We start from the raw sequence: 21491 nt of genomic DNA on the forward strand, positions 1-21491 counted from the left end.
GTTTCTTACTAGGCGGAGGTAGGAGCGGAGGGGTGGGTTTTGGGGGTTTTACAGAAGGGTCATCCCCCGCCCCCAGTCGGTTTCAGTGCATGTCCTGTGATGGTCACTCAGGTCCTGGGTTTGATGTCGGACCAGCCGCGCCTGCCTCGTGCGGAAGTCCCTCCTGCCAGCCCTCCATGGGCTGTTGGTCCGCGTAGCGGAGTGGGACTGGGCAGCGTCCTTGGTTTACAAGCAGAACGCTTCCAGCGCCGTCTGGGAGAGGCTGTCAGCCGTCCCCTCGGACAGGTCCTCTCTGAAGCTTGTCCGAGTGGGAACCGCCTCTGCCTGCCTGCTCTGCAGGGTTCCTGGGGGTCCACTCCATGGATTGTTAGCGCCTCGGCTTGGAGGTCAACGGTGCAGTCGGGGCTCGGGGATGTCAGGTTGATGCCGCCCGTGGAGGACGGATCTCGGCTGGACTCCACACTCAGTCCCAGGAGCCGCCCCTCCCCCCTCTCCTCTGCTCTCGCTGTCCCTTGGTCTGGCCCAGGTGGTTCTGAAGTCAGGGCTCAGATTTGTTTCCCAAGTTGGCCCTCACCCCCAGGTGCAGGAATCGCCCATCACTAAGAGGGGACACCCAGTCAGGGTGGTGGTGTCATACGGAGTTGGGAGTTGGGGCCCTGACCTAAGACTGCTGAGATGGCATCCTCCACCAGACTCTTACAGGATGCTGACTTTTCTCAGGAAGCCAAGGGGTTGAGGCCTGGGCTGGGAAGTCTGCACCTGGGCTGGAGCCCCTTTTCCACCACTTTCGAGCTGGGATCTTGGACAAATCCCTCAGCCCCGCAGTGCCGGGACCTAGGCGTGCCATGGGAACAACTACCCAGCCCGCAGGGGTACTCACACGGCGCAGGCGAGGCCTGCCACGAATTGCGTTTGTGATTAACGTTAGCGATTTTGGAGAACTGGGCTTGCACAGCTCCACGGTAAGAACCAGGCCTTAGGCATTTACATCCTGGGAGCCACCTCCTAGCTACATGACCTGTGACCTACGTTAGCCTTTCCGAGTCTCAGTTTCCAGTTCTGTAAACGGGGTGGGGGTGGAGGGGTGAGTACCAGCCCCCGTCTCCCGGACTTGTTACAGAATGAAGGAGAGGGTCCCTGCAGCAGTGCGCCAGCGGCCTTTAAGACACAGGCTCCCCGGGCTCGTTAATTTCTTTGCCAAGTGCAGGCACCCACTATCTATGTCCTGTATTTCGTCAATTCCTAAATGTACATCCTTTTCACATTTAACATCTCTGTAATCAGAATGAGCCTTAAAATCAATAGTGCCTCAATGTTATAATTTGTAGCATTTTTTCTCTCACACCGACACACAGAATAATGGTACATCACTTAGATTCAATGCACCAAAGATACACCAGATATCCATATACACACAGTTTACAGACGTGGAAACCGAGACCCGGAAAGGTGACAGTACCTTACACAAGGTCACGCAAGCTAAGAGACAACTCTAAAATACTTAAAGCAGGGAAGTCATTTTACTTTAATACAAAAATCTCCTCGTAAAGAAAGTCATGTTAGCAAAGTCAGATAGTCACTAAATATCAGTGAAGTCCCCGGAAGGTCAATACCACACTTTCCGGCTTCCTCCCCTCTCCCTTTGGGCTGGTGCATGCTGCTCGGCTGCTACACAGTGAAGAGCAAGGTCAAGTGGTGAAGAGCAAGGTCAAGTGCAGGACCAGAGGGGCAGAGCCTGAGATCCCTCGACGGCTGACGTGGGCAGGTGGTGGCCCCCTGCACTGTCCTTCTGCTTTCGTGTTTTTATTTTCTGTTTTGTTTTTTTTTTTTTTCCTTCTGCTTTCTTGATTTCTGGGTGCCACTTGCCCTGCCCTGGCCAAGCCTTCGAGGGTGTCCAGTTCTGCAGCCAGGGAGACAGTGATCGAGAGAGAAGCACACCTCCTCGCTCCTCGGGCTGCGCTGAGGGGAACACGAGCGAGTGCCGTGGGCCAGCGTGGCACTGAGCAGACTGGGAAGTCTTCCTGGTGGGTTGTCTTCTAGAATCTCAGAACCGCCGCCTTAGCTCTATGTCTGCTTCCCAGACCGGAAGAAGAACCTGGTGGAGAGAGAGAGGGGTCAGGGGGGACAGACAAACAAGGCAGGGGCAGAGGACCTGCTGCGGAACCTCCCGAAGCGGGCCCTGGACTCAAACATGTACTCAGGGCTCATGATGAACAGGCTCTGACTGGGGCTTTTCATCCATCGGCTCGTTTCACACTCATAACAACTTGAGGAGGTGAGCACAACCAATATCCCCATTTTATGTTTATTTATTTATTTTAAAATATATTTTTATTGATTTCAGAGAAGAAGGGAGAGGGAGACAGAGATAGAAACATCAATGAAGAGAATCAGTGATGGGCTGCCTCTGCACGTTCCCTACTGGGGATCGAGCCCGCAACCTGGGCATGTGCCCTTGACCGGAATCAAACCCGGGACCCTTCAGTCTGCAGGCCAATGCTCTATCCACTGAGCCAAACCAGCTAGGTCATCCCCATTTTATAGATGAGCAAACTGAGGCTCTAGGAGGTCAAGTCACAGGCCCAAGGTCATGCAGAAAGTTGCGAGCCCAGGGCCCACTAACCGCTGCGCTATACTAACAGATGGACTCTGCCACCTTTTTTATTTTTTTTATTTTAGGTGGTTTTATTGCAGAGGAAGCATTAGCGTTTCAATGCTACCTACAACTGTAAAACGGATCTTTGCAAAAAATAGAGATTAGCATGTGAATTCTTGGATAAGACATAAAACACACAAAGCTATCTGAATACCAAACTTTCAAGTGTTTTCCTGCAAAGTTTGGAAAAGGAACAATGATGTCTGGGGTTGCCGGGGAAGTACAACCTCAGCGCTATTTCCAGTTATGGGGACGAAGCCAAGATCGCTGGGGCTGGGGGTGGCAGGGGGGTGGGAGGCTGAGAGGTCAGGATGGGATCTAGGCTCTTGCTTCTTACCAAAGAAGAACTCCCTGAGTGCTGCTGGCAGCGATGGCTGCTGTGAGCCCTGAGCTGGTTTGGATCCAGGCCCTAGGGCTCTGCCACCCTCCCCTCCCCCGCCCCAGTGCCCTCTCTCAGGAAGTGACATCATCCCTGCCCAGTCATTCGAGCCAGGAACCTGGGAGTTGTTCTCAAGTCCTCCCGCGCAACCCCCCCCCCCCATCTGCTACATCTTAGTCATCGTGCCCCAAATATGTCCCTAACCCCACCACGTTCATCTCCCCCACTGCCACCCCCAGTCCAGACCTCAACAGCCTCCCTGCCGCCCCTACAATCCATGCGTAGCAACCAAACGTCTCCGTCACTGTGTAGAGCTGTCTCCCCGGCTTCAGCCCTTCCCTGGCTCCCCGTCGGCTCTATGCACTGAACGAAGACCAAAATCCAAATACTGTGTGATTCCACTTAGATGAGGTGCCTAGAGTAGTTAAATTCATAAGGTCAGAAAATAGAATGGCCAGCCAGTGTGGCTCAGTGGTTGAGTGTCGACCCAGGAACCAAGAGGTAGCCAGTTGACCCACGGTCAGGGCCATGCCCGGGTTGGAGGCTCGATCCCCAGTAGAGGCTGTGCAGGAGGCAGCCGATCAATGATGTTCCTCTCTCATTGATGTTTCTATCTATCCTTTCCATTCCTCTCTCTCAAAATCAATCAAAACATTTTTAAAAAGAAAAAGAAAGTAGAATGGTGGTTGCCAGGGGATGGAAGAAGGATGAATTGATAAGTTAGTATTTAATGAGCCCAGAATTTCAAGATGGGATGATGAAAAAATTTTGGGAATGGATAATGGTGATGGTTGCACAACAATGTAAATGTACTTACTATGACTAAACTGTACACTTACAAATAGTAAAAATCATAAATTTTGTTATGTGTATTTTACAGTGATGGCGAACCTATGACACGCGTGTCAGCACTGACACGCGTAGCCATTTTTGATGACACGCGGCCGCTGAGGCGGCCACATGCCGAGGATGAAACATTTGCTGCTCCTGAGGATGAAACATTTGCGAAATAATGTTTTTTCCTCAAAGTGACACACTACCAGAGTTATGCTCAGTGTTTTGGCGAAGTTTGACACACCAAACTCAAAAGGTTGCCCATCACTGTATCATGATTGAAAAAAATTTAGCCCTGACCGGTTTGGCTCAGTGGATAGAGCGTTGGCCTGTGGACTCAAGGGTCCCAGGTTTGATTCTGGTCAAGGGCATGTGCCTTGGTTGCGGGCACATCCCCGGTGGGGGGTGTGCAGGAGACAGCTGATCGATGTTTCTCTCTCATCGATGTTTCTAACTCTCTATTCCTCTCCCTTCCTCTCTGTAAAAAATTAATAAAATATATATATTTAAAAATTTAAATCATTTGAACTCAGTTCTTCATCAAAGACAAAGGATCTTATCATGTACTGGCTAAAGCCCTGATACCCGATATGGTGGCCACCAGCTACACGTTGCTTTTGAGCCCTTGACACATGGCTGGTCTTACTGAAATATGCTGCAAGTGCAAAATATACATCAGATTTCGAGGGCTCATATATATTTTTAAATTTTATTTATTGATTTTAGAGAGAAGAAGGGAAGAGAGAGAGAAGCATCAATTGGTTGCCTCCCGCACACACCCCAAGAAGGGTCAGGGATGCACCCAGATACGTGCCCTTGACCAAGAATAGAACCTAAGATCCTTTGGTCCTCAGGCTGACACTCTAACCACTGAGAAACACTGGCCAAGGCTGGAACTGAGTTTTCTTATTGGCTGCGGCACTACCACTGGGAGAGTAGGACCTCCCCACCCGGGGTCGCTGGCCAGCCTCCCTCCGCCCCCACTCCGTTCCCCACTGATTCAGTGGCAGCAGCGGGCAGCGAGGTGACTCACAGCTTCCTAATGATGGTCTTCTCCTCCTTGTTTCTGCTGGCGTTGCTGGCCCTGGCAACCACAGCGTCCTTTCCTCTTCTTCCTTCTGGGCCTTCTCTTGCTGGAATCAGGCCACTGGAAAAAGGGAGCAGACAAGTGGGTTGTTTTATTGCGGACCTCTTACTGGTGCGGTTCTGAAAGTGAAGAGCCTTAATCATTATTATTATATTAATAATTTCAGCACGGAAAGCTCTGGAGTCAGAAAGATTCTGACCCAGATAATGGGACTCTTCTCTCCACGTTTCCAATGCTAAAACCTCTTCTTTCCTTCTCTTGTCTAATTACATTGGCTACCAGTTCAAGCTTCTCCACTTTGTAGGAATGTGACCATGTGTAAATTCTTTAACTTAGGCCTTGGTTTCCTAAATGGTAAAATGAAGATAACAGAAGTGCCTACCTCCTAGGATTGAGGGATTAAGTGAGACAATAATACATGGCACTCATTCAACCAATATTTATTAAGCGACGTACTGTGCCATGGTGCTGTAGATACAGCAACAAACAAAACAGAAAATATATTCTCTCATGCAAGTTACATTCCAGTGGGGAAGGGAATGGTAAGTTAAAAAAAATAAGTAAAAGAAAAAAATATATATAGTGAGTTGGATGATGATATAGAGCTAGATTGCTAGTGATTGACAAGATCCGGAGGTCAGGTGATCCCAGGAGGGCCAGAGTATTCCCCTGGACTTGATGGACAGAAGCTGGAAGAAGGCTGTTCTGCCAGCAGTCATGCTTCCTAAGATTCAGAGAAGGACTGTCCGTAATGCAAGATAATGAGGACAAAGAGAAGCAAAGAGGAGAGAACAAGGCACCGATCCCTGGTGCCCAACCCTGAGGCCTTCGTTACAGTTTTTCTTTATTTCTGAGAGCAATTCCAGGATCCTTCCCAGCTACGTGGGCCAATCAATTGTGAGAAGAGACACCAGAGGGCTTGCGCGTGTGCGCGCGCTCCGCCCCCCCGCCCCCCCCCCCCCCATGAGGACACAGCCAGAAGGAAGTTGCCTAGGAGTCAGGAAATGTCAGCACCAACCATACTGGCACCTGGATCTGGGACTCGTAGCCACCAGAACCATGAGAAAAGACACTTCTGTTGTTGAAGCCCCAGTCTAGGATATAATCCTATATAATAAAGAGGTAATATGCCAATTAACCCTCACACCCTCACAAGATGGTTGCCTATGACCAGGCTGGCAGGGGGGTTAGTGAGGGACGACCAAACGACTGAACAAGCAGGCTGCATGGGGCGACCAGGCAGGAAGGGGGGTTAGTGAGGGATGACCAAACGATTGAACAGCAGGCTGCATGGGGCAACCAGGACAGCGGAGGGGGCTGTGAAGGGTGACCAGACCAACGAGGGGGGGGGGGGGCTGTTGGGGGCGACCAGGCCACCAGGGGGGTAGTTGGGGGCGACCAGGCCACCAGGGGGGCAGTTGGGGGCGACCAGGTCGGCAGGGGGGCAGTAAGGGGTGACCAGGCCTGCAGGAGGGAAGGGGCAGTTAGGAGTGACCAGGCTGGCAGGGAGGGGGCAGTTAGGGGCAACCTGGCCAGCAGCAGGGGCAGTTAAGGGCGACCAGGCCAGCATGCAGAGGCAGTGAGGGGCGATCAGGCTGGCAAGTGGGGGGGGGCAGTTGGGGCGACCAGTCAGGCAGATGAGCAATTAGGAGCCACTGGTCCAAAATTGTGAGAGGGGTGTCCGACTGCCGGTTTAGGCCCGATCCCCGGGATTGGGCCTAAACCAGCAGTCGGACATCCTCCAAGGGGTCCAGATTGGAGAGGGTACAGGCTGGGCTGAGGGGACTCCCCCCCCCCCCATGCACAAATTTCATGCACCGGGCCTCTAGTATTATTATATTTTTATTATAATATTAATATTTCATAAGAGGCATCATCTAAAAATTCTCCTTTTCCACTATCTATTGATATTTGACACCCTGAAACTTAGATTTACAACAGGTGGCTTATGAGTCTCAGGATGGCTGACCTGCTTAGGGTTGGCCTGGTGGCTCTCAAGCAGCTGCACTGAATTGGTGGATGAGCTGGGGGCTGGGACACGTTGGTTCTCCTTCATGTGACCTCTCTTTGTGACTGCCTTGAGCTTCTTCACAACATGGCAGTCTCAAGACAGCATTCCAAGAGCATAAAAAATGGAAGCCTGGAGGTCTCTTAGATCCTTAAGCCAGGAAGCCAAATGGCATGTTCCATTGATCAAAGCAAGTCATAGAGCCGCCCTGATTCAAGGGGAGGGAAGTCTCTACCGCTTGATGAGAGGAGAGGAAAAATCTCCTTGCAAAAAGCGTGCGGGGGGCGGGGGGGGGGCAATGGTAAGATATGTACACATATAATACCTTAATAAAAAAATGAACAACAACAACAAAAAAGCATGCGGGATGGGGACAACAGTTGTGGCCCGCTATGGAAATAGCCTACCATAGCTGCCTTCAATCTAAAATGATCTTCAGGCCTGGCCAGCATGGCTCATGGTTGATTGTCACCCTACTGGTTGTGAGCTCGATCCCCAGTAGGGGGTGTGCAGGACGCAGCTGATCAATGATTCTCTCTCATCTTTGATGTTTCTATCTCTGTCTCCCTCTCCCTTTCTCTCTGAAATCAATAAAAATATATTTTAAAAATATAATGATCATTAGTATGAGCTTGGGCCTCCAGATGCCATTGCTCAGAGAACACCTCAGTTGACATGCTTGTTTCTCCAGGACAGAGCGCGCGAGACCAAGCCGAACCCTGCTGTGTCTCGGCCTGCACCCGATGGGAAGTGCACATCTCTGTTGGCTGGGAATTCATCCCTGGCAACACAGGGTGTTGCTTTCTTCACTCACAAGCTGCCAGTCGAGCGGCTCCTGGTTTTAACCACCTGTGTCTGAAATACTTATCCAGTGAGGCAAAGACGGGTCTTTCCGTGAACATGGCTCCAACCTCGGCAGGAGGCAGACAATGGAACGTCTGTTGACAGAACTCAGCCCTTTCGGATTTGGCCTCCTAGAACGTTTCTGCTTTGCCACTGCTGTCGTAATGATGCTCCGCGGGAGGAACGGAAAGAGTAACATCACTCCGGGCTTTGTATGGAATCAGGATCTGCCCCGACTTCCCCACGTGCAGGGTCCAAAGGGGGCCTGACCATGACAAGTGCAGGCTCTGCGCTCAGGCTGCCTGAGGACACGCCCCACTGTTGCCACCATCAGCCGTGGACTTCAGGCAGGTACCTGACCGCACAGGCTTGCAGGGAGCACTAAATGAAGTGATGCCTGGGAAACACTTAGCCGAGTGCTGACACGTGGCAAGCACTGCTAACCATTAGCTGGCTCTGTGGTTTTAGTCGCTTGCTCTTACCCTCTTCTGCCTCTAAAGAAACCTACCTTGCCGAAGCCGGTTTGGCTCAGTGGATAGAGCGTCGGCCTGCGGACTCAAGGGTCCCAGGTTCGATTCCGGTCAAGGGCATGTACCTTGGTTGCGGGCACATCCCCAGTGGGGGGTGTGCAGGAGGCAGCTGATCGATGTTTCTCTCTCATCGATGTTTCTAACTCTCTATCCCTCCCTCTCTCTTCCTCTCTGTAAAAAATCAATAAAATATATATTTTAAAAATAAAAAAAAATAAAAAAAGAAACCTACCTTGTGTAACTCAGTGTTTCCCAGAGTTCTTCGACCACACAGCCCCGCCCCCCCTTTTCAAGAAACACCAACATGAAAGACAACATTTAGGGGAACAGAGGCTCAGGTGGATAGAGCTAAGTCCAACCCTGATACGTCAACCATTTCCTTATTTCCTCTTTCCCTCGTCCTATAGTCCCTCCGTTCACATATTACTGTGATATATTTTTTTTCCCTTTACTTCTTTATTGATTTCAGAGAGGAAGGAAGAGGGAGAGAGAGATAGAAACATCAATGATGAGAGAGAATCATTGATCGGCTGCCTCCTTCACGCCCCCCACTGGGGATCGAACCCGCAACCTGGGCATGTGCCCTTGGCCAGAATCGAACCTGGAACCCCTCAGTTCGCAGGCCAACGCTCCATCCACTGAGCCAAATCGGCCAGGGCGTGATCTTTTTTTTTTATTGTCTAAAGTTTTACATATGTCTCCTTTTCCCCCGATTGACCCCCCGCCCCCATATTGTGATCTTTTATAAGTTTTTATTTTTATATAATTTCAAACTTACAGAAAAGTTGTAAGATTAGTAAAAAAGACTTCCCAAATAGTTTATCCCAGATCCCCCGATTATTTGTTTATACCATCTTATCTTACTTTTTAATCTTATTTTGTCTTATCTTTCCATCCACCCACCCTCCCCACCCTTCATGCATATACCTTCTTTCTGAACCACTTGAGAGTAAGTTGGAGACATCTTACTCGTTTATTCCTAAAGAATTCAGTGTATATTTCCAAAGGACAACGATATCCTCTCATAACCAAATAGTTCAGTTATCAAAATCACCACATTGATCCTTTCAAACATCAGATCTCGTCATTCCCTCGATTAAACCTTCCCTACTTACAATAAAATCAGAGCTCTTGCCTAAGGCGGACAAGGCACCACTCCCCAGTCTCTTCTGGACCACCCTCCCCTGCGGTTCAGGTTCCCCCCTGCTGGGTCTCTTTAACTGGCCACGCTGAACTTCTCTGAACTTCTCTCTCCATTCTGGTCCCACCGAATCTATACATGGTTGTCTGCTTCCTGTCATTCACCCCAAAGGGGTTGTCCCTAACTACCCAATTTAAAACAAGTCCCTCCCTGCCCCGCCGGAGTGGCTCTGTGGTTGAGTATTGACCTATGAACCAGGAGGTCACGGTTCTATTCCAGGTCATGGCACACATGCCTGGGTTGTGGGCTTGATCCCCAGTGTGGGACGTGCAGGAGGCAGCCAATCAATAATTCTCTTTCATCATTAATGTTTCTATCTCTCTCTCCCTCTTCCTTCCTCTCAAATCAATAAAAAAGTATTTTAAAAATAATAAATAAATAAAACAAGTCCCTCCCCCCAACTCCCTCAGCACTTGGTCTCTGTCACACCCCTGGTTTTATCTTTGCTAGAGCAGATACCAGGATCCTGAGTTTATTTCAGGCTTCCTTGCTGCCAGCCTGTCTCCCTAGATGAGCATGCACTTGCTCTGTTTCGGTCACGGCTACACCCCCACCGCCGGGCATCATGGGCTTGGATAAGTCGGCTGAATGGCCATAGGAACAAATCCGGGACATTTGAAGGCGCCCTCACTGGCCGCAGAGCCCACCTCTTGTAGCACTGCAGCTCCTCCTGCGCCAGCAGCAGCTGCGCCTTGAGCTTGTTGCGCTCCTGCAGCACGTCCCTCAGCTCCTGCAGAGTGAAGCGCGGCCGGTTGGGGTCGGTCAGGTCAACCACCATCTTGTCTGGTCCCAGGCTTCCCTGGAGAAAAGATGTCACTGATGCAGCTTCCCTTGGGAGGATGGGCTGTCCACCCCAGAAAGCAACGTTCTCTGGTTTGGTTACTCCCAGGGGCCCTAACGAGAGGGGGTGTGGCCTGTTGGGAGTGTTTGGCTGGTGGTAAAGAAGCAAAGGTACCATTCTCCAAGAAAAGTGCGAGGGCTCCTTTGGCTCAGTGGATAGAGCGTCGGCCCGTGGACTAAAGGGTCCCGGGTTTGATTCCCGTCAAAGGCATGTCCCTTGGTTGCAGGCTTGCACCGTGGCCCAGGTCAGGGCGCATATGGGAAGCAACCAATCTCACACCCATGTTTCTCTCTCTCTCTCTCTCTCTCTCAGCATGTCATCCAGTGAGGATTTAAAAAACAGGAAGGAGATGGTGACACATGGATGAACCTTAAAGACATTATGCTAAGTGAAAGAAGCCAGTCACAAAAGGACAAATATTATATGAGTCTACTTACAGGAAGTACCTAAAATAGGCAAATTCATAGAGATAGAAAGTAGAACGGAAGTTACCAAAGGCTGGGGGGAGGGAGAAACGGGGAGTTGCTGTTTCATGGACACAGAGTTTCAGTTTTGCAAGATGAAGAGTTGTGGAGAGGATGGTGTGATGGTTGCACAACCATGTGAATGTACTTAGTGCTACTGATTTTTAAAATGGTTAAAGTGGTGAGTTTTATGTGTACATGATCACAGTTAAAATAATAATTTAGAAGAATAAGTAAAAAAGAAGGCCTATTTGTATGAACTGTCTAATGGAACTAAACATTCATTCTCTCTGCCTTTTCCCCACCCCCCGTTCTGAAGACTGTGGTTTGGGAGGAAAATGTGCCATCTCAACTGCTGGCTGATGAAGCCTGTCCACTGTGCCCCCCTGGGAAGTCACACTGTTCATGGTCCCTGGTGGGGCCTCCTCTGTGTCCATGTGCCTGGAATTGAAGGTGATGGGAGGAGGACACAGGGTGTGAGCTGTGATGCTGGGTGAATCACTGAACTGCTCTCGAGCCCCAAAAGCCAGGCTGCTCATCATGATATTCAACCACCTCCTATGATGATACAAAAGTAGAGCCTTGCCCTAGCCAGATTGGCTCAGTGGATAGAGCGAAGGCCTGCAGACCAAAGGGTCCTGGGTTCGATTCCGGCCAAGGGCACGTACCTTGGTTGCAGGCTCCTCCCCAGCCCAGGCCCTGTTCGGGGCTCGTGCAGGAAGCAACCAATCGATGTACTTCTCTCACATCAATGTTTCTCTCTGTCTTTCCCTCTCTCTTCTACTCTCCCTAAAAATCAATGGAAAAATATCTTCAGGTGAGGATTAACAATAATATATATATATATTAGAGCCTTATCTGCAAATGTCATTGCCCCTGTGACTAAGGAGGAGGTGAAATTCGAGTGTGGCAGGAGAGCTACCAGAAACCTTCACTCTTCCCCGGGAATTTCAGCGACCCTGGCCGTTGGGCTTCCAGGGCTCGCTCCTCAGTCTGTGATCTTGGATCCGCGTTCTGGAGGAATGTGTGTCTTACTCCTCCCACGAGCTGTGAGCCTCCAGAACGCAGGGCCCTTGTCTGATTTACTTCCATGGCCCCAGAGCCCACACAGTGCAGTCACTCAACACATGTTGGTACAGCATAAGGACCAAGGAACATTTTCGTATGGTGTGGTTAAAAGCAGCATCTCTGAGCTCAGACCCTGCCTCCACCTCCTACTTGCTCCAAGTCCTTAGTAAATTATTTGCCTGTTCTATGCCTCCATTTCTGTAAAATGGGTATAATCCTATATAATAAAAGGCTAATATGCAAATTGACTGAACGGTGGAATGACCGGTCGTTATGACATGCACTGACCACCAGTGGGCAGACGCTCAACACAGGAGCTGTCCCCTGGTGGTGAGCGCTACCCAGCAAGAAGTCAGGCTCACGGCTGGCGAGCGCAGCGGCGGTGGCAGGAGCTTCTCCTGCCTCCACAGCAGCGCTAAAGATGTCCAACTGCCGGCTTAGGCATGGAGAGCGGGCCTAAGCCGTCAGTTGGACATCCTCCCGAGGGCTCCCAGACTGCGAGAGGACACAGGCCAGGCTGAGGGACTCCCCACAGTGCACAAATGTCATGCACCGGGCCTCTAGTATAGTATAAAGATTAAGTGAGAGAGCCCACTTAAGGCAGATCTTATTTTTAAAACTGTGGCTGAAGACCCTGTACTGAGTATGATATTAACTTAGTGAGTTGCAACAAGAATTTAAAAACTCATAAAGTAGGAAATATGACTGTGCATCATGTTGAGTTGGGTAAATTGCTTCTTGAAATGTAATCTTGTAAAATGGAGGTATAACATACATACAGTAAAACATACTACTCTTGACTTTATGGCTTGATGATCTCTGCCATATGTATATACCCACAGTACATTTCCTTCCTGCTCCCTCTTGCTGTCCCCTCCCTGGGGTTAGGTTAGCACCAATCTGTCTTTTATAAGTAAAGATTATTCTGCCTGTTCTTGAATCTCACATATGGTAGGCTGTCTTTTGTGCCTAGCTCCTGTCTCTCAATGCAACACCTGTGAGGGTCATCCACACAGCTGTGTGTATCAGCACTCTGTTCTTTTTCAGAGCTGTGTAGTGTTCCATTGCATGGATATCCCACCATTTAAAAACCCACCCATTCCTCTGGTGCATTTGGATTCTTTCCAGTTTTGGCACAATTATGAATAAAGCTACTCTGAATATTCTCACACGGGTCTTTTTTGTGGTCATAAACACTAACTTCTCTTTAGTCAACTTTACTTCTTAATCTAGGTCGAAGACACTCACAGTGTGATGCCTGGACCAATAGCATCAGCATTATCTGGAAGCTCGTTTGAGACGCATATGCTCAGGTCCCAGTCCTGACCTACTGAATCAGAAACTCTGGGGCCGGGGCTCTGCAGTCTGTGTTTTAAAGAACACCCGGGTGATGGTGATGCCCGCTAAAGCGTGAGAACCACTGCTCTAGGTCATGGTAAAAAGTGCTAGCGGCCACTGATTGAGAACTACCCAGGACAGGGCCCAGCACCTAGTAACTGCTCCATCAATGTTTACAATCGCAGTGTTTCCAGTCTGAGGGCTGGATACTCGCAGTGCTCTGCTTGGAGGGGCTTGGATATTCAAGAGAGGAAAGGGGCCCGGCCAGTGTGGCTCAGTGGTTGAACGTCAACTAATGACCCAGGAAATCACGATTCCTGGTCAGGGCATAAAGCGGGTTGCGTGGGACGTGCAGAAGGCAGACAACCAATGATTCGCTCTCATCGTTGATGTTTCTATCTCTCCCTCTCTGTTCCTCTCTGAAATCAATTTTAAAAATATACTTTAAAAGAGAAAGAGAGAGGAAGGGGGCCTCCGTGCCAGCGGGCTCTGCCCCACGCGCCCCTGCCTCCCGCACTCACCTCGGGGCTGGCCGCCGCGCCCTCTCTCCGCAGCCCCTCCACCTCCTTCCGGAGGCTGTCGCGCTCCAGCCTCAGCTCCTCCGCCGCCAGGCTGCCCTCGTTCACCAGCGTCTCCAGCATCTCCAGCACGCGGACGATTTTGAACTGCAGCTGTGTCACCCGGGGGTCGCTGCCCAGCGCCATCAGCTCGCGGCCCACCACGTAGGACATGTCATACACGTCCTCGGCGGTCAGCTGGAAGGGGCTCTTGCCCAGAGCCCCCTCGGGCCCAGCCTCGTCCTCCTCCTCTTCCTCCTCCTCCTCCTCCTCTCGCAAAGGGGGCTCCTCCATGGCCGCGCAGAGCCCCGCAGCCTCGGGAGCTGCTGCCCCGAGTCTCCCAAGGTCCAACTTCCTCCGGACACAGAAAACTTTCCGCTGGGCCGTGGAGCCCGCCTGCCCGCGGCAGGGAATGGCCCGGGAGCGGCCAATCAGCGCGGCCGAGGGGGGAGCCGTGCGGATCGGGAGGCAGCGCGCGGCTCTCAGGCCCCGACGCCCGGTGCGCCCTCCGGGCTGAGGACCCGGCAGAAGAGCGCCTCCAGGATGTGGTTTGGGGAACGAACGACGACCGACGGGAACGGAGGGCAGCCGAGAAGAGGAACGGAGAGGATACGGGGTGACACTGGCTGCACCCCACCTGGGAGCCGTTGCAAACTCGGGGAGGAGCTGCGGCTCGGAGCTCCGCCCCTGGTGACTGCGGCTACGGACGCCGAGTTTCCACGGAGACGGGGGCGGAATTTCCGACGTCAGGCGGAGAGAGGGAGTAAAAAAAGCACCCGACTTTTTCCTTTCTACACTCAGGCTTTCCAGCCTCAGAATTGGCGTTGCACCTGGAGGGAGATCGGGGTCTCTGTGATAGTTGCTGAAGTCTGCGACAAGACCGAAGGCAGTCGTTGGGGGCCGCGCGCCGGTGCGTCCGGGAGCCTGGGTTGCGAGAAGCTCCCAGGCCGATGGTCGCCAGGGCCTGGGGCAGCTGACCCTCAGTAAACGGGAGAATCCCTGCGCTGTGCGCTTGGCCCATTCCTGGGCTCCTCCAGGCAACCGGCGTTGTGGCCTTGGCCAAGTTACTTAACTCCTCCGAGCCTCAATGTCCTCCCCAGTGAATAACGGTACCGAAGTGGAGGGGTTGCTGCGAAGAATATACCAGATGAGATAATGAGATAATGCGTGTGACAAAACGCACCTAGGAAGCGCTCAAAAACGCCAGCTGGTATTCTCCTTCCTTTCCAAAAACAAACACGAAGCTTGTGTGCCAGACGGACACTTGGCACATGGGCTGGGGTGGGCACATTCCCCAGATATACTAGTAGAGGGTATTCCTGATCGATCAGCAGTGGGGATTGCAAAACGAATTACTTCTGTTTTGCTGAGAGGTTTGTAACAGAGGGAGAAAGCTCAGCAACCGAGCTTGCCTTTCCCGGGAATACACTGCCAGCTTTCTTTGTAAGCAAGCAAAACAGACACTATTTCCAGAGGGCATGACGTTCTGAGGATCCAAGGGAGGATCCGAGACAAGGGCTCAGAGGTTACAATGCCCAGTGATTAAACACCGAGATAAAATATAAATAAAACGGTATAGCCGCACAATGGAATAGTGTTCAGCCATAAAAGCGATGAAGGAATCGGGAGCCGGAAATAAAACCTAACACACACAGTCAAATGGTTTCCAACGAAGGTGCCAAGGCCATTCACCGGGAAAGGACAGTCTTTTCATCAAATGGTGTTGGGAAAATCGGATACCCACATGCAAAAGTGTGAAGCTGGGTCCATACCTTACACCATACACAAAAATTAACTCAACATGCCCTAACCCCGTGGTCGGCAAACTGCGGCTCGCGAGCCACATGCGGCTCTTTGGCTCCTTGAGTGTGGCTCTTCCACAAAATACCATGGCCTGGGCCAGTCTATTAGGAAGAAGTGGCGTTAGAAGAAGTTTAAGTTTAAAAAATTTGGCTCTCAAAAGAAATTTCAATCGTTGTACTGTTGATATTTGGCTCTGTTGACTAATGAGTTTGCCGACCACAGCCCTAACCGGTTTGGCTCAGTGGATGGAGCATTGGCCTGCAGACTGAAGGGTCCCAGGTTCAATTCTGGTCAAGGGCATGTACCTTGGTTGTGGGCACATGCCCAATGGGGAGTGTGCAGGAGGCGGCTGATTGATGTTTCTCTCTCATCGATGTTTCTAACTCTCTATCCCTTTCTCTCTGTGAAAAATTAATAAAATATATTTTTAAAAAAACGATTAAAAACAAAAGTGTGATATACTGCTAGAGGCCTGATGCATGAAATTCATGCAAGAATAGGCCTTCCTTCTCCCAGCTGCCAGCACCAGCTTCCCTCTGGCACCGGACCCGGGCTTCCCTCGCAGCCCCAGCTTAGTCTGGAAGGACGTCCAGTCTAATTAGCATATTACTCTTTTATTATTATAGATTACCAAGAGGGGTTTATTCCAGGGATGCAAGACTAGTTCAAAAAAATCATACTAGCCTTGGCCAGATAGCTCAGCTGGTTAGAGCATCCTCCAATAGGCCAAGGTTGGAGGGGTGATCCCTTCTCAGGGCACATACAGGAATCAACCAATAAATTCACAAAATACGTGGAACAAGTGGATATCAAGGCACATACCCTGATTGTGGGTTCGATCCCCAGCTGTGGCGCCTGTAGGAGGCAACCGATGTTTCTCTCTTGCTCTCAAAATCAATTTGAAAAAAATGATAAATTTCATCTTATGTGCTCTTGACCAAAAAATTTTAAAAATACTCATTTTTATTGAGTTCGGAGAGAAACATCAATGATGAGAGAGTCACTGATTGGCTGCCTCCTGCGTGCCCCAAAAAGGGATCAAGCCCACAACCCGGGAATCCAACTGTGACTTCCTGGTTCATAGGTCGACATTCAACCACTGAGCCACATCAGTCAGGCTCAGCTCCACAACGTTTTACCTGTGTATATACCTGTTTGACCTCCACTGAGATCAAGATATAGCATATTTGCAGCACTCCAGAGAGCTCTCTTAAAATTCTGGTCAAGAACTGCTCAGCTGGCATAGCTCAGTGGTTGAGCATCGACCTATGAACCAGGAGGTCACCATTCCATTCCCAGACATACCCAGGCTGCAGAATCTAATGCCAGTAGGGGGCGTGCAGGAGGCAGCCGATCAATGATTCTCATTCTCTCTTATCATTGATGTTTCTGTCTCTCTCCCTCTCCCTTCCTCTCTGTAAAAAATCAATAAAATATATTTTTTTAAAAAAAGAGGAAGGGAGGAAGACAGAGAAACATCGATTAATTGTTCCACTTATTTATGCATTCATTTATTGATTCTTGTAGGTGCCCTGACTGGGGATCGAACTCACAGCCTTGGCGTATTGGGATGATGATCTAACCAACTGAGCAACCAGGCCAGGAATTCAAGTAGTCCTTTTTTTTTTTTTTTAAATTACTTTATTGATTAAGGTATCACATATTTGTAATCAACCCCCCCTCAAGTAGTCTTGACTTGGACCTCACAAATTCCTATTTGCTGGTACATAAGTCGGATAAAATTCCCTAATCACTCCAAATCCCCATTTCCTCACTGTAAACTGGGGGGGAAAGTAGCCCTTAAGATAGGATTGGATGAGATAAGGCATAGAAAGTGCCTATTCCAGTGTCTAGCACATCATAAGAACCAATGGATGTTGCTCATTATTACAAAGTATTAATAACTCTTAGATTCCTCCTACAATTAATTGCACAAATTGTTGGCAGGTAATCATGACCCTTCTTTCTCCATTGGGAAATTATGAAACAATTACAAGTTTTTGTGTTTTTTTAAAAAAATATATTTTAAAATTGATTTTAGAGAGGAAGGGAGAGAGCTAAAAACATCAATGATGAGAGAGAATCATTGATCAGCTGCCTCCTGCACACCCCCTACTGGGGATCGAGCCCGAAACCCAGGTATATGCTCTTGGCCGGAATCAAACCTGGGACCCTTCAGTTCGCAGGCCGACGCTCTATCCACTGAGCAAAACAGACTAGGCACAATTATGGGTTATTGTAGAGGTTCTTAAAAGTGTGCTCCATTCATTCATAATAGCCCAAAGGTGGAAATAACCGAAATGTCCACCCACGGAAGAATGGATAAACAAAATGGCTCCAGACCAGCCACAGAGGCATCACCTGGAAACTTTTTAGAAATGCAAATCCTTGACCCACTGAATCAGAAACTTTGGGGGTGGGCCCCAGCCATCTGTGTTTTGACAAGCCCTCTAGGGAATTCTGATGCACACTCAAGTTTGAGAAGCAATGAGTGGTAGCATAGTATTCAGCCACTTGCAAGCTGTGTTATATTAGACGAGTAAATTAGGCCTCTCTCTACTCCAAGCTGTTTTCCCAGTTGTAAAATGGGGCTGAGGACAGAAGAGACTTCCTAAGACTGTTGTGAAGAGCTTTACAACAGCGTCTGGCACATAGTAAGTGCTCAGTACACGGCGGCTATTATAAACTCCTTTTATCACTAAAATGAGAAATAAAAGAAATTTCCCAAGTTCATATCATTACATGGGAACAAGATACAGAAAGTTAGATCAGTAACACCCATAGAATGCCTACAAAAAGTTTTTTAAAAAATCCCAATGGACCCTAGCTGGTTTGGCTCAGTGGATAGAGCGTCAGCCTGTGGACTGAAGGGTCCCAGATTTGATTCTGGTCAAGAGCACATGCCTGGGTTGTGGGCTTGATCCCCAGTAGGGGGCGTGCAGGAGGCAGCCGATCAATGATTCTCTCTTATCATTGATGTTTCTATCTCTCTCTCCCTCTCCCTTCATCTCTGAAACAATAAAAATATATTTAAAAGAATAAAAAGTCCCAATTAACCCTGCTGGTGTGGATCAGTGTTTGAACGCTGACCTATGAACCAGGAGGTCATGGTTGGATTCCTGGTCAGGGCACATGCCCGGGTTTTGGCTGCATTCCCAGTGTGGGATGTACAGGAGGCAGCCAATCAATGATTCAATGATTCTCTCTCATCATTGGTGTTTCTATCTCTCGCTTCCTCTCTGAAATCAATTGGAAAAAAAAATGTGTGTGTGTATATATATATATATATATGTGTGTGTGTGTGTGTGTGTATAGATATATATATATACATATATATATATACATATATATATATACACATCTATGTGTGTGTGTATGTGTGTGTGTGTGTGTGTGTGTGTGTATATATATATATATATATATATATATATATATATATATATATATAAAAGTCCCAATGATACGTCATGGTAACAAGGTTTTAAAAATAATTTCAAAACCAACTCTTCCCCAGAGATTTAAGATGGGCATGCAGCCATAGGCAGCTTTTTTTTTTTTCCCCTTTTCTTTTTGTAGAAACCAAAGTGACTATACAAGCGAGTACAAAGTTAGGTCATACCTTAGTCATGGTTAAACTAAGGAAAAAGTGAACTGGGAACCAAAAAGAAGTGGGTGGGTCACACTTAATAAAAATGGAAGCATGAATGTTTGGGGACTAAATTAGTCCATCAATAGGAAAGTCCCACTGGCTGCTAACTGGTGGTCCTATTTTGGTACGTCAAGCACAGTAAGTCTGATGCCCTTCCGTGGCACCCTTTATTTCCTGAAGGGCCCATTCACTCAATATGGCCTTCTTCCTGTTCTCTAAATTATTTTATGGTCTTGATACCCTTCAATCCTGCAGGGACACAGCAAGGATTTTGGAGATGTTCCAAGTTTGGGTTAAATGCATACAATCCTGGGTCAGTGACTTCATGTCTTGGCGTGAAAGGTCTTTAGAAAAGAATCTGGTTTCAGGAAGGGTGGTACCCAGGGCACTTTTTTTGAGTTCCTGTTTGCATAAGAGCACACTTAAAATACACATACAACTTAGGTGATGCCCTAGCCCGTTTGGCTCAGTGGATAGAGCATTGGCCTGCGGACTGAATGGTCCCGGGTTCGATTCTGGTCAGGGGCATATGCCTGGGTTGAGGGCTCAGTTCCCAATGGGGGGAGGGGTGCAAGAGTCAGCCAATCAATAATTCTCTCTCATCATTGATGTTTCTATCTCTCTCTTCCTTCCTCTCTGAAATCAAGACAAATACATTAAAAACCAAAACCAAAATGTTTATTCACCGTAAAGAGTTGGGAGAGCAATAAAGATTATGGTGGTCCTCCCATCACCACCCGACCCTCCATGCCTACTGGTGCTCCACCATGGAATACAGCAATCCACTCCTCCAAGAGTGGTTAAGAGAATGAAATGAGCTTAGCTCAGTGCCCAATGCTCGGTGGTTGCTTTAATACCAATCAGAAAGAATGTATTAACCCCTATGTTCATAGCATCGCTTTTTTAAAAATACTTTTTTTTATTGATTTCAGAAAGGAAGGGAGAGGGAGAGAGACAGAAACATCAATGATGAGAGAGAATCATTGATCGGCTACCTCCTGCACGCCCCACACTGGGGACTGAGCCCACAATCCGGGTATGTGCCCTGACTGGGAATCGAACCGTGACCTCGGTTCATAGGTCGATGCTCAACCACTGAGCCACACTGGCCAGCAGCATTGCTATTTACAATAGCTAAGATTTAGAAATAGCCCAAATGCCCATCAGTAGATGAGTTGATATAAAAGCTGTGGTACATTTACACAATGGAATACTATGCAGCTGTGAAAAAGAAGGATCTCTTACCCTTTGAGACAGCATGGAGGGACAGAGAATATTATGCTAAGCGAAATATGTCAGTCAGAGAAAGACAAATACCATACGATCTCACCAATATGTGGAATCTAATGAATAAAAGAAACCGATGAACAAAATAGATTCAGAGACATAGAAGCATGGAACAGACTGTCAGATCTCAGAGGGAAGGGGGGTGGGGTGGGAAGAGATTAATCAATGAACTTACATACATATATCCATAACCCACAGACACAGACAATAGTGCGGTGAAGGCCTGGGGGGCAGTGTTGGGTTGGCTGGGGTCAATGGGGAGGAAAGGGACACCTGTGATATTTTCAATGATAAAGACACATTAAAAAAAAAAGACTAGTAGAGTAGGCCATGTTGCCCTCCAGACCTTCTGCTTGGTTTATAAGGTGTTTTGTTAAGTAATTAATTTTGTATGTAATTTTTATTTGGAACAGGGTGTCTCCAAAAATGTATACACACTTCAACAGCTGATGGCTCCATTTTGAAAGTGAAATCTACTTTAATAAGCACTGCCTTTATAATTATTCAAAGTGTGCGTATACATTTTTTGGGGGGGACACCCCATAGATGTGGCCGTCATGGGGATGCCTTTCAGATGACCCTTCCCTTCGAGAGGCTAATAAGCATCAGAAAAGATGCTCAACATCACTGGAGAAATGCAAATCAAACCTCCAAGGAGACGTCCCCTTGCACCCAGTAGGAAACCTCACGGTAATAAATTCCCAGGCGACAATCAAGTTTGGCTTGTGTGAAACGGGAACTTATCAAATCTAGGGGTTAGGGAAACTCTGGGCAAACGTACCAAATCTCACTCGAACCAGCACAGGCATTTCCCGAAGAAGCCATAATATGAAGTTGAAACCATATTTAATGGTCAAAGGGAGTCTAAAAATAAACTCTCCAGACGCTGACGGAGCCCAATGTGGCGCAGAGAAAGTCCGCGGCTCTCAGACACCTAATTGCAGAT

The 21491-nt window shown here is 48.7% G+C and overlaps 1 protein-coding gene across 2 annotated transcripts; it reads right to left on the reverse strand.

Moving 5' to 3' along the window:
• Positions 1–20: 20 nt before the first annotated feature.
• On the reverse strand, positions 21–21477 carry RILPL2 (Rab interacting lysosomal protein like 2). Of its 2 annotated transcripts, XM_079762878.1 has the most exons (4): positions 13771–14854; positions 10186–10337; positions 4903–5016; positions 21–2095 (listed from the first exon to the last, which is right to left on the reverse strand). In XM_079762878.1, exons 1-4 carry the CDS (start codon positions 14098–14100, stop codon positions 2065–2067), a joined length of 627 nt encoding a protein of 208 aa, XP_079619004.1. In that variant the 5' UTR covers positions 14101–14854; the 3' UTR covers positions 21–2064. The 2 variants fall into 2 exon arrangements, with proteins under 2 accessions (XP_079619004.1, XP_079619005.1); XM_079762879.1 differs by lacking the exons at positions 21–2095; positions 4903–5016 and adding an exon at positions 21327–21477 and having other exon boundaries at positions 9301–10337; positions 13771–14935.
• Positions 21478–21491: the final 14 nt, after the last annotated feature.

Source organism: Cnephaeus nilssonii, assembly GCF_951640355.1.
Source record: "Cnephaeus nilssonii genome assembly, chromosome: 22".
In the NCBI taxonomy this organism is placed as follows: domain Eukaryota; kingdom Metazoa; phylum Chordata; class Mammalia; order Chiroptera; family Vespertilionidae; genus Cnephaeus; species Cnephaeus nilssonii.

What these genes read in the sequence shown, in the direction of transcription:
- RILPL2 (XM_079762879.1), bottom strand. Translation starts at nt 14,100, where the DNA reads ATGGAGGAGCCCCCTTTGCGAGAGGAGGAGGAGGAGGAGGAAGAGGAG. An exon ending in GCGCGGCGGCCAGCCCCGAG is followed by an intron (nt 10,338 to 13,770) that starts GTGAGTGCGGGA and finishes TCTTTTCTCCAG; the next exon opens with GGAAGCCTGGGACCAGACAA.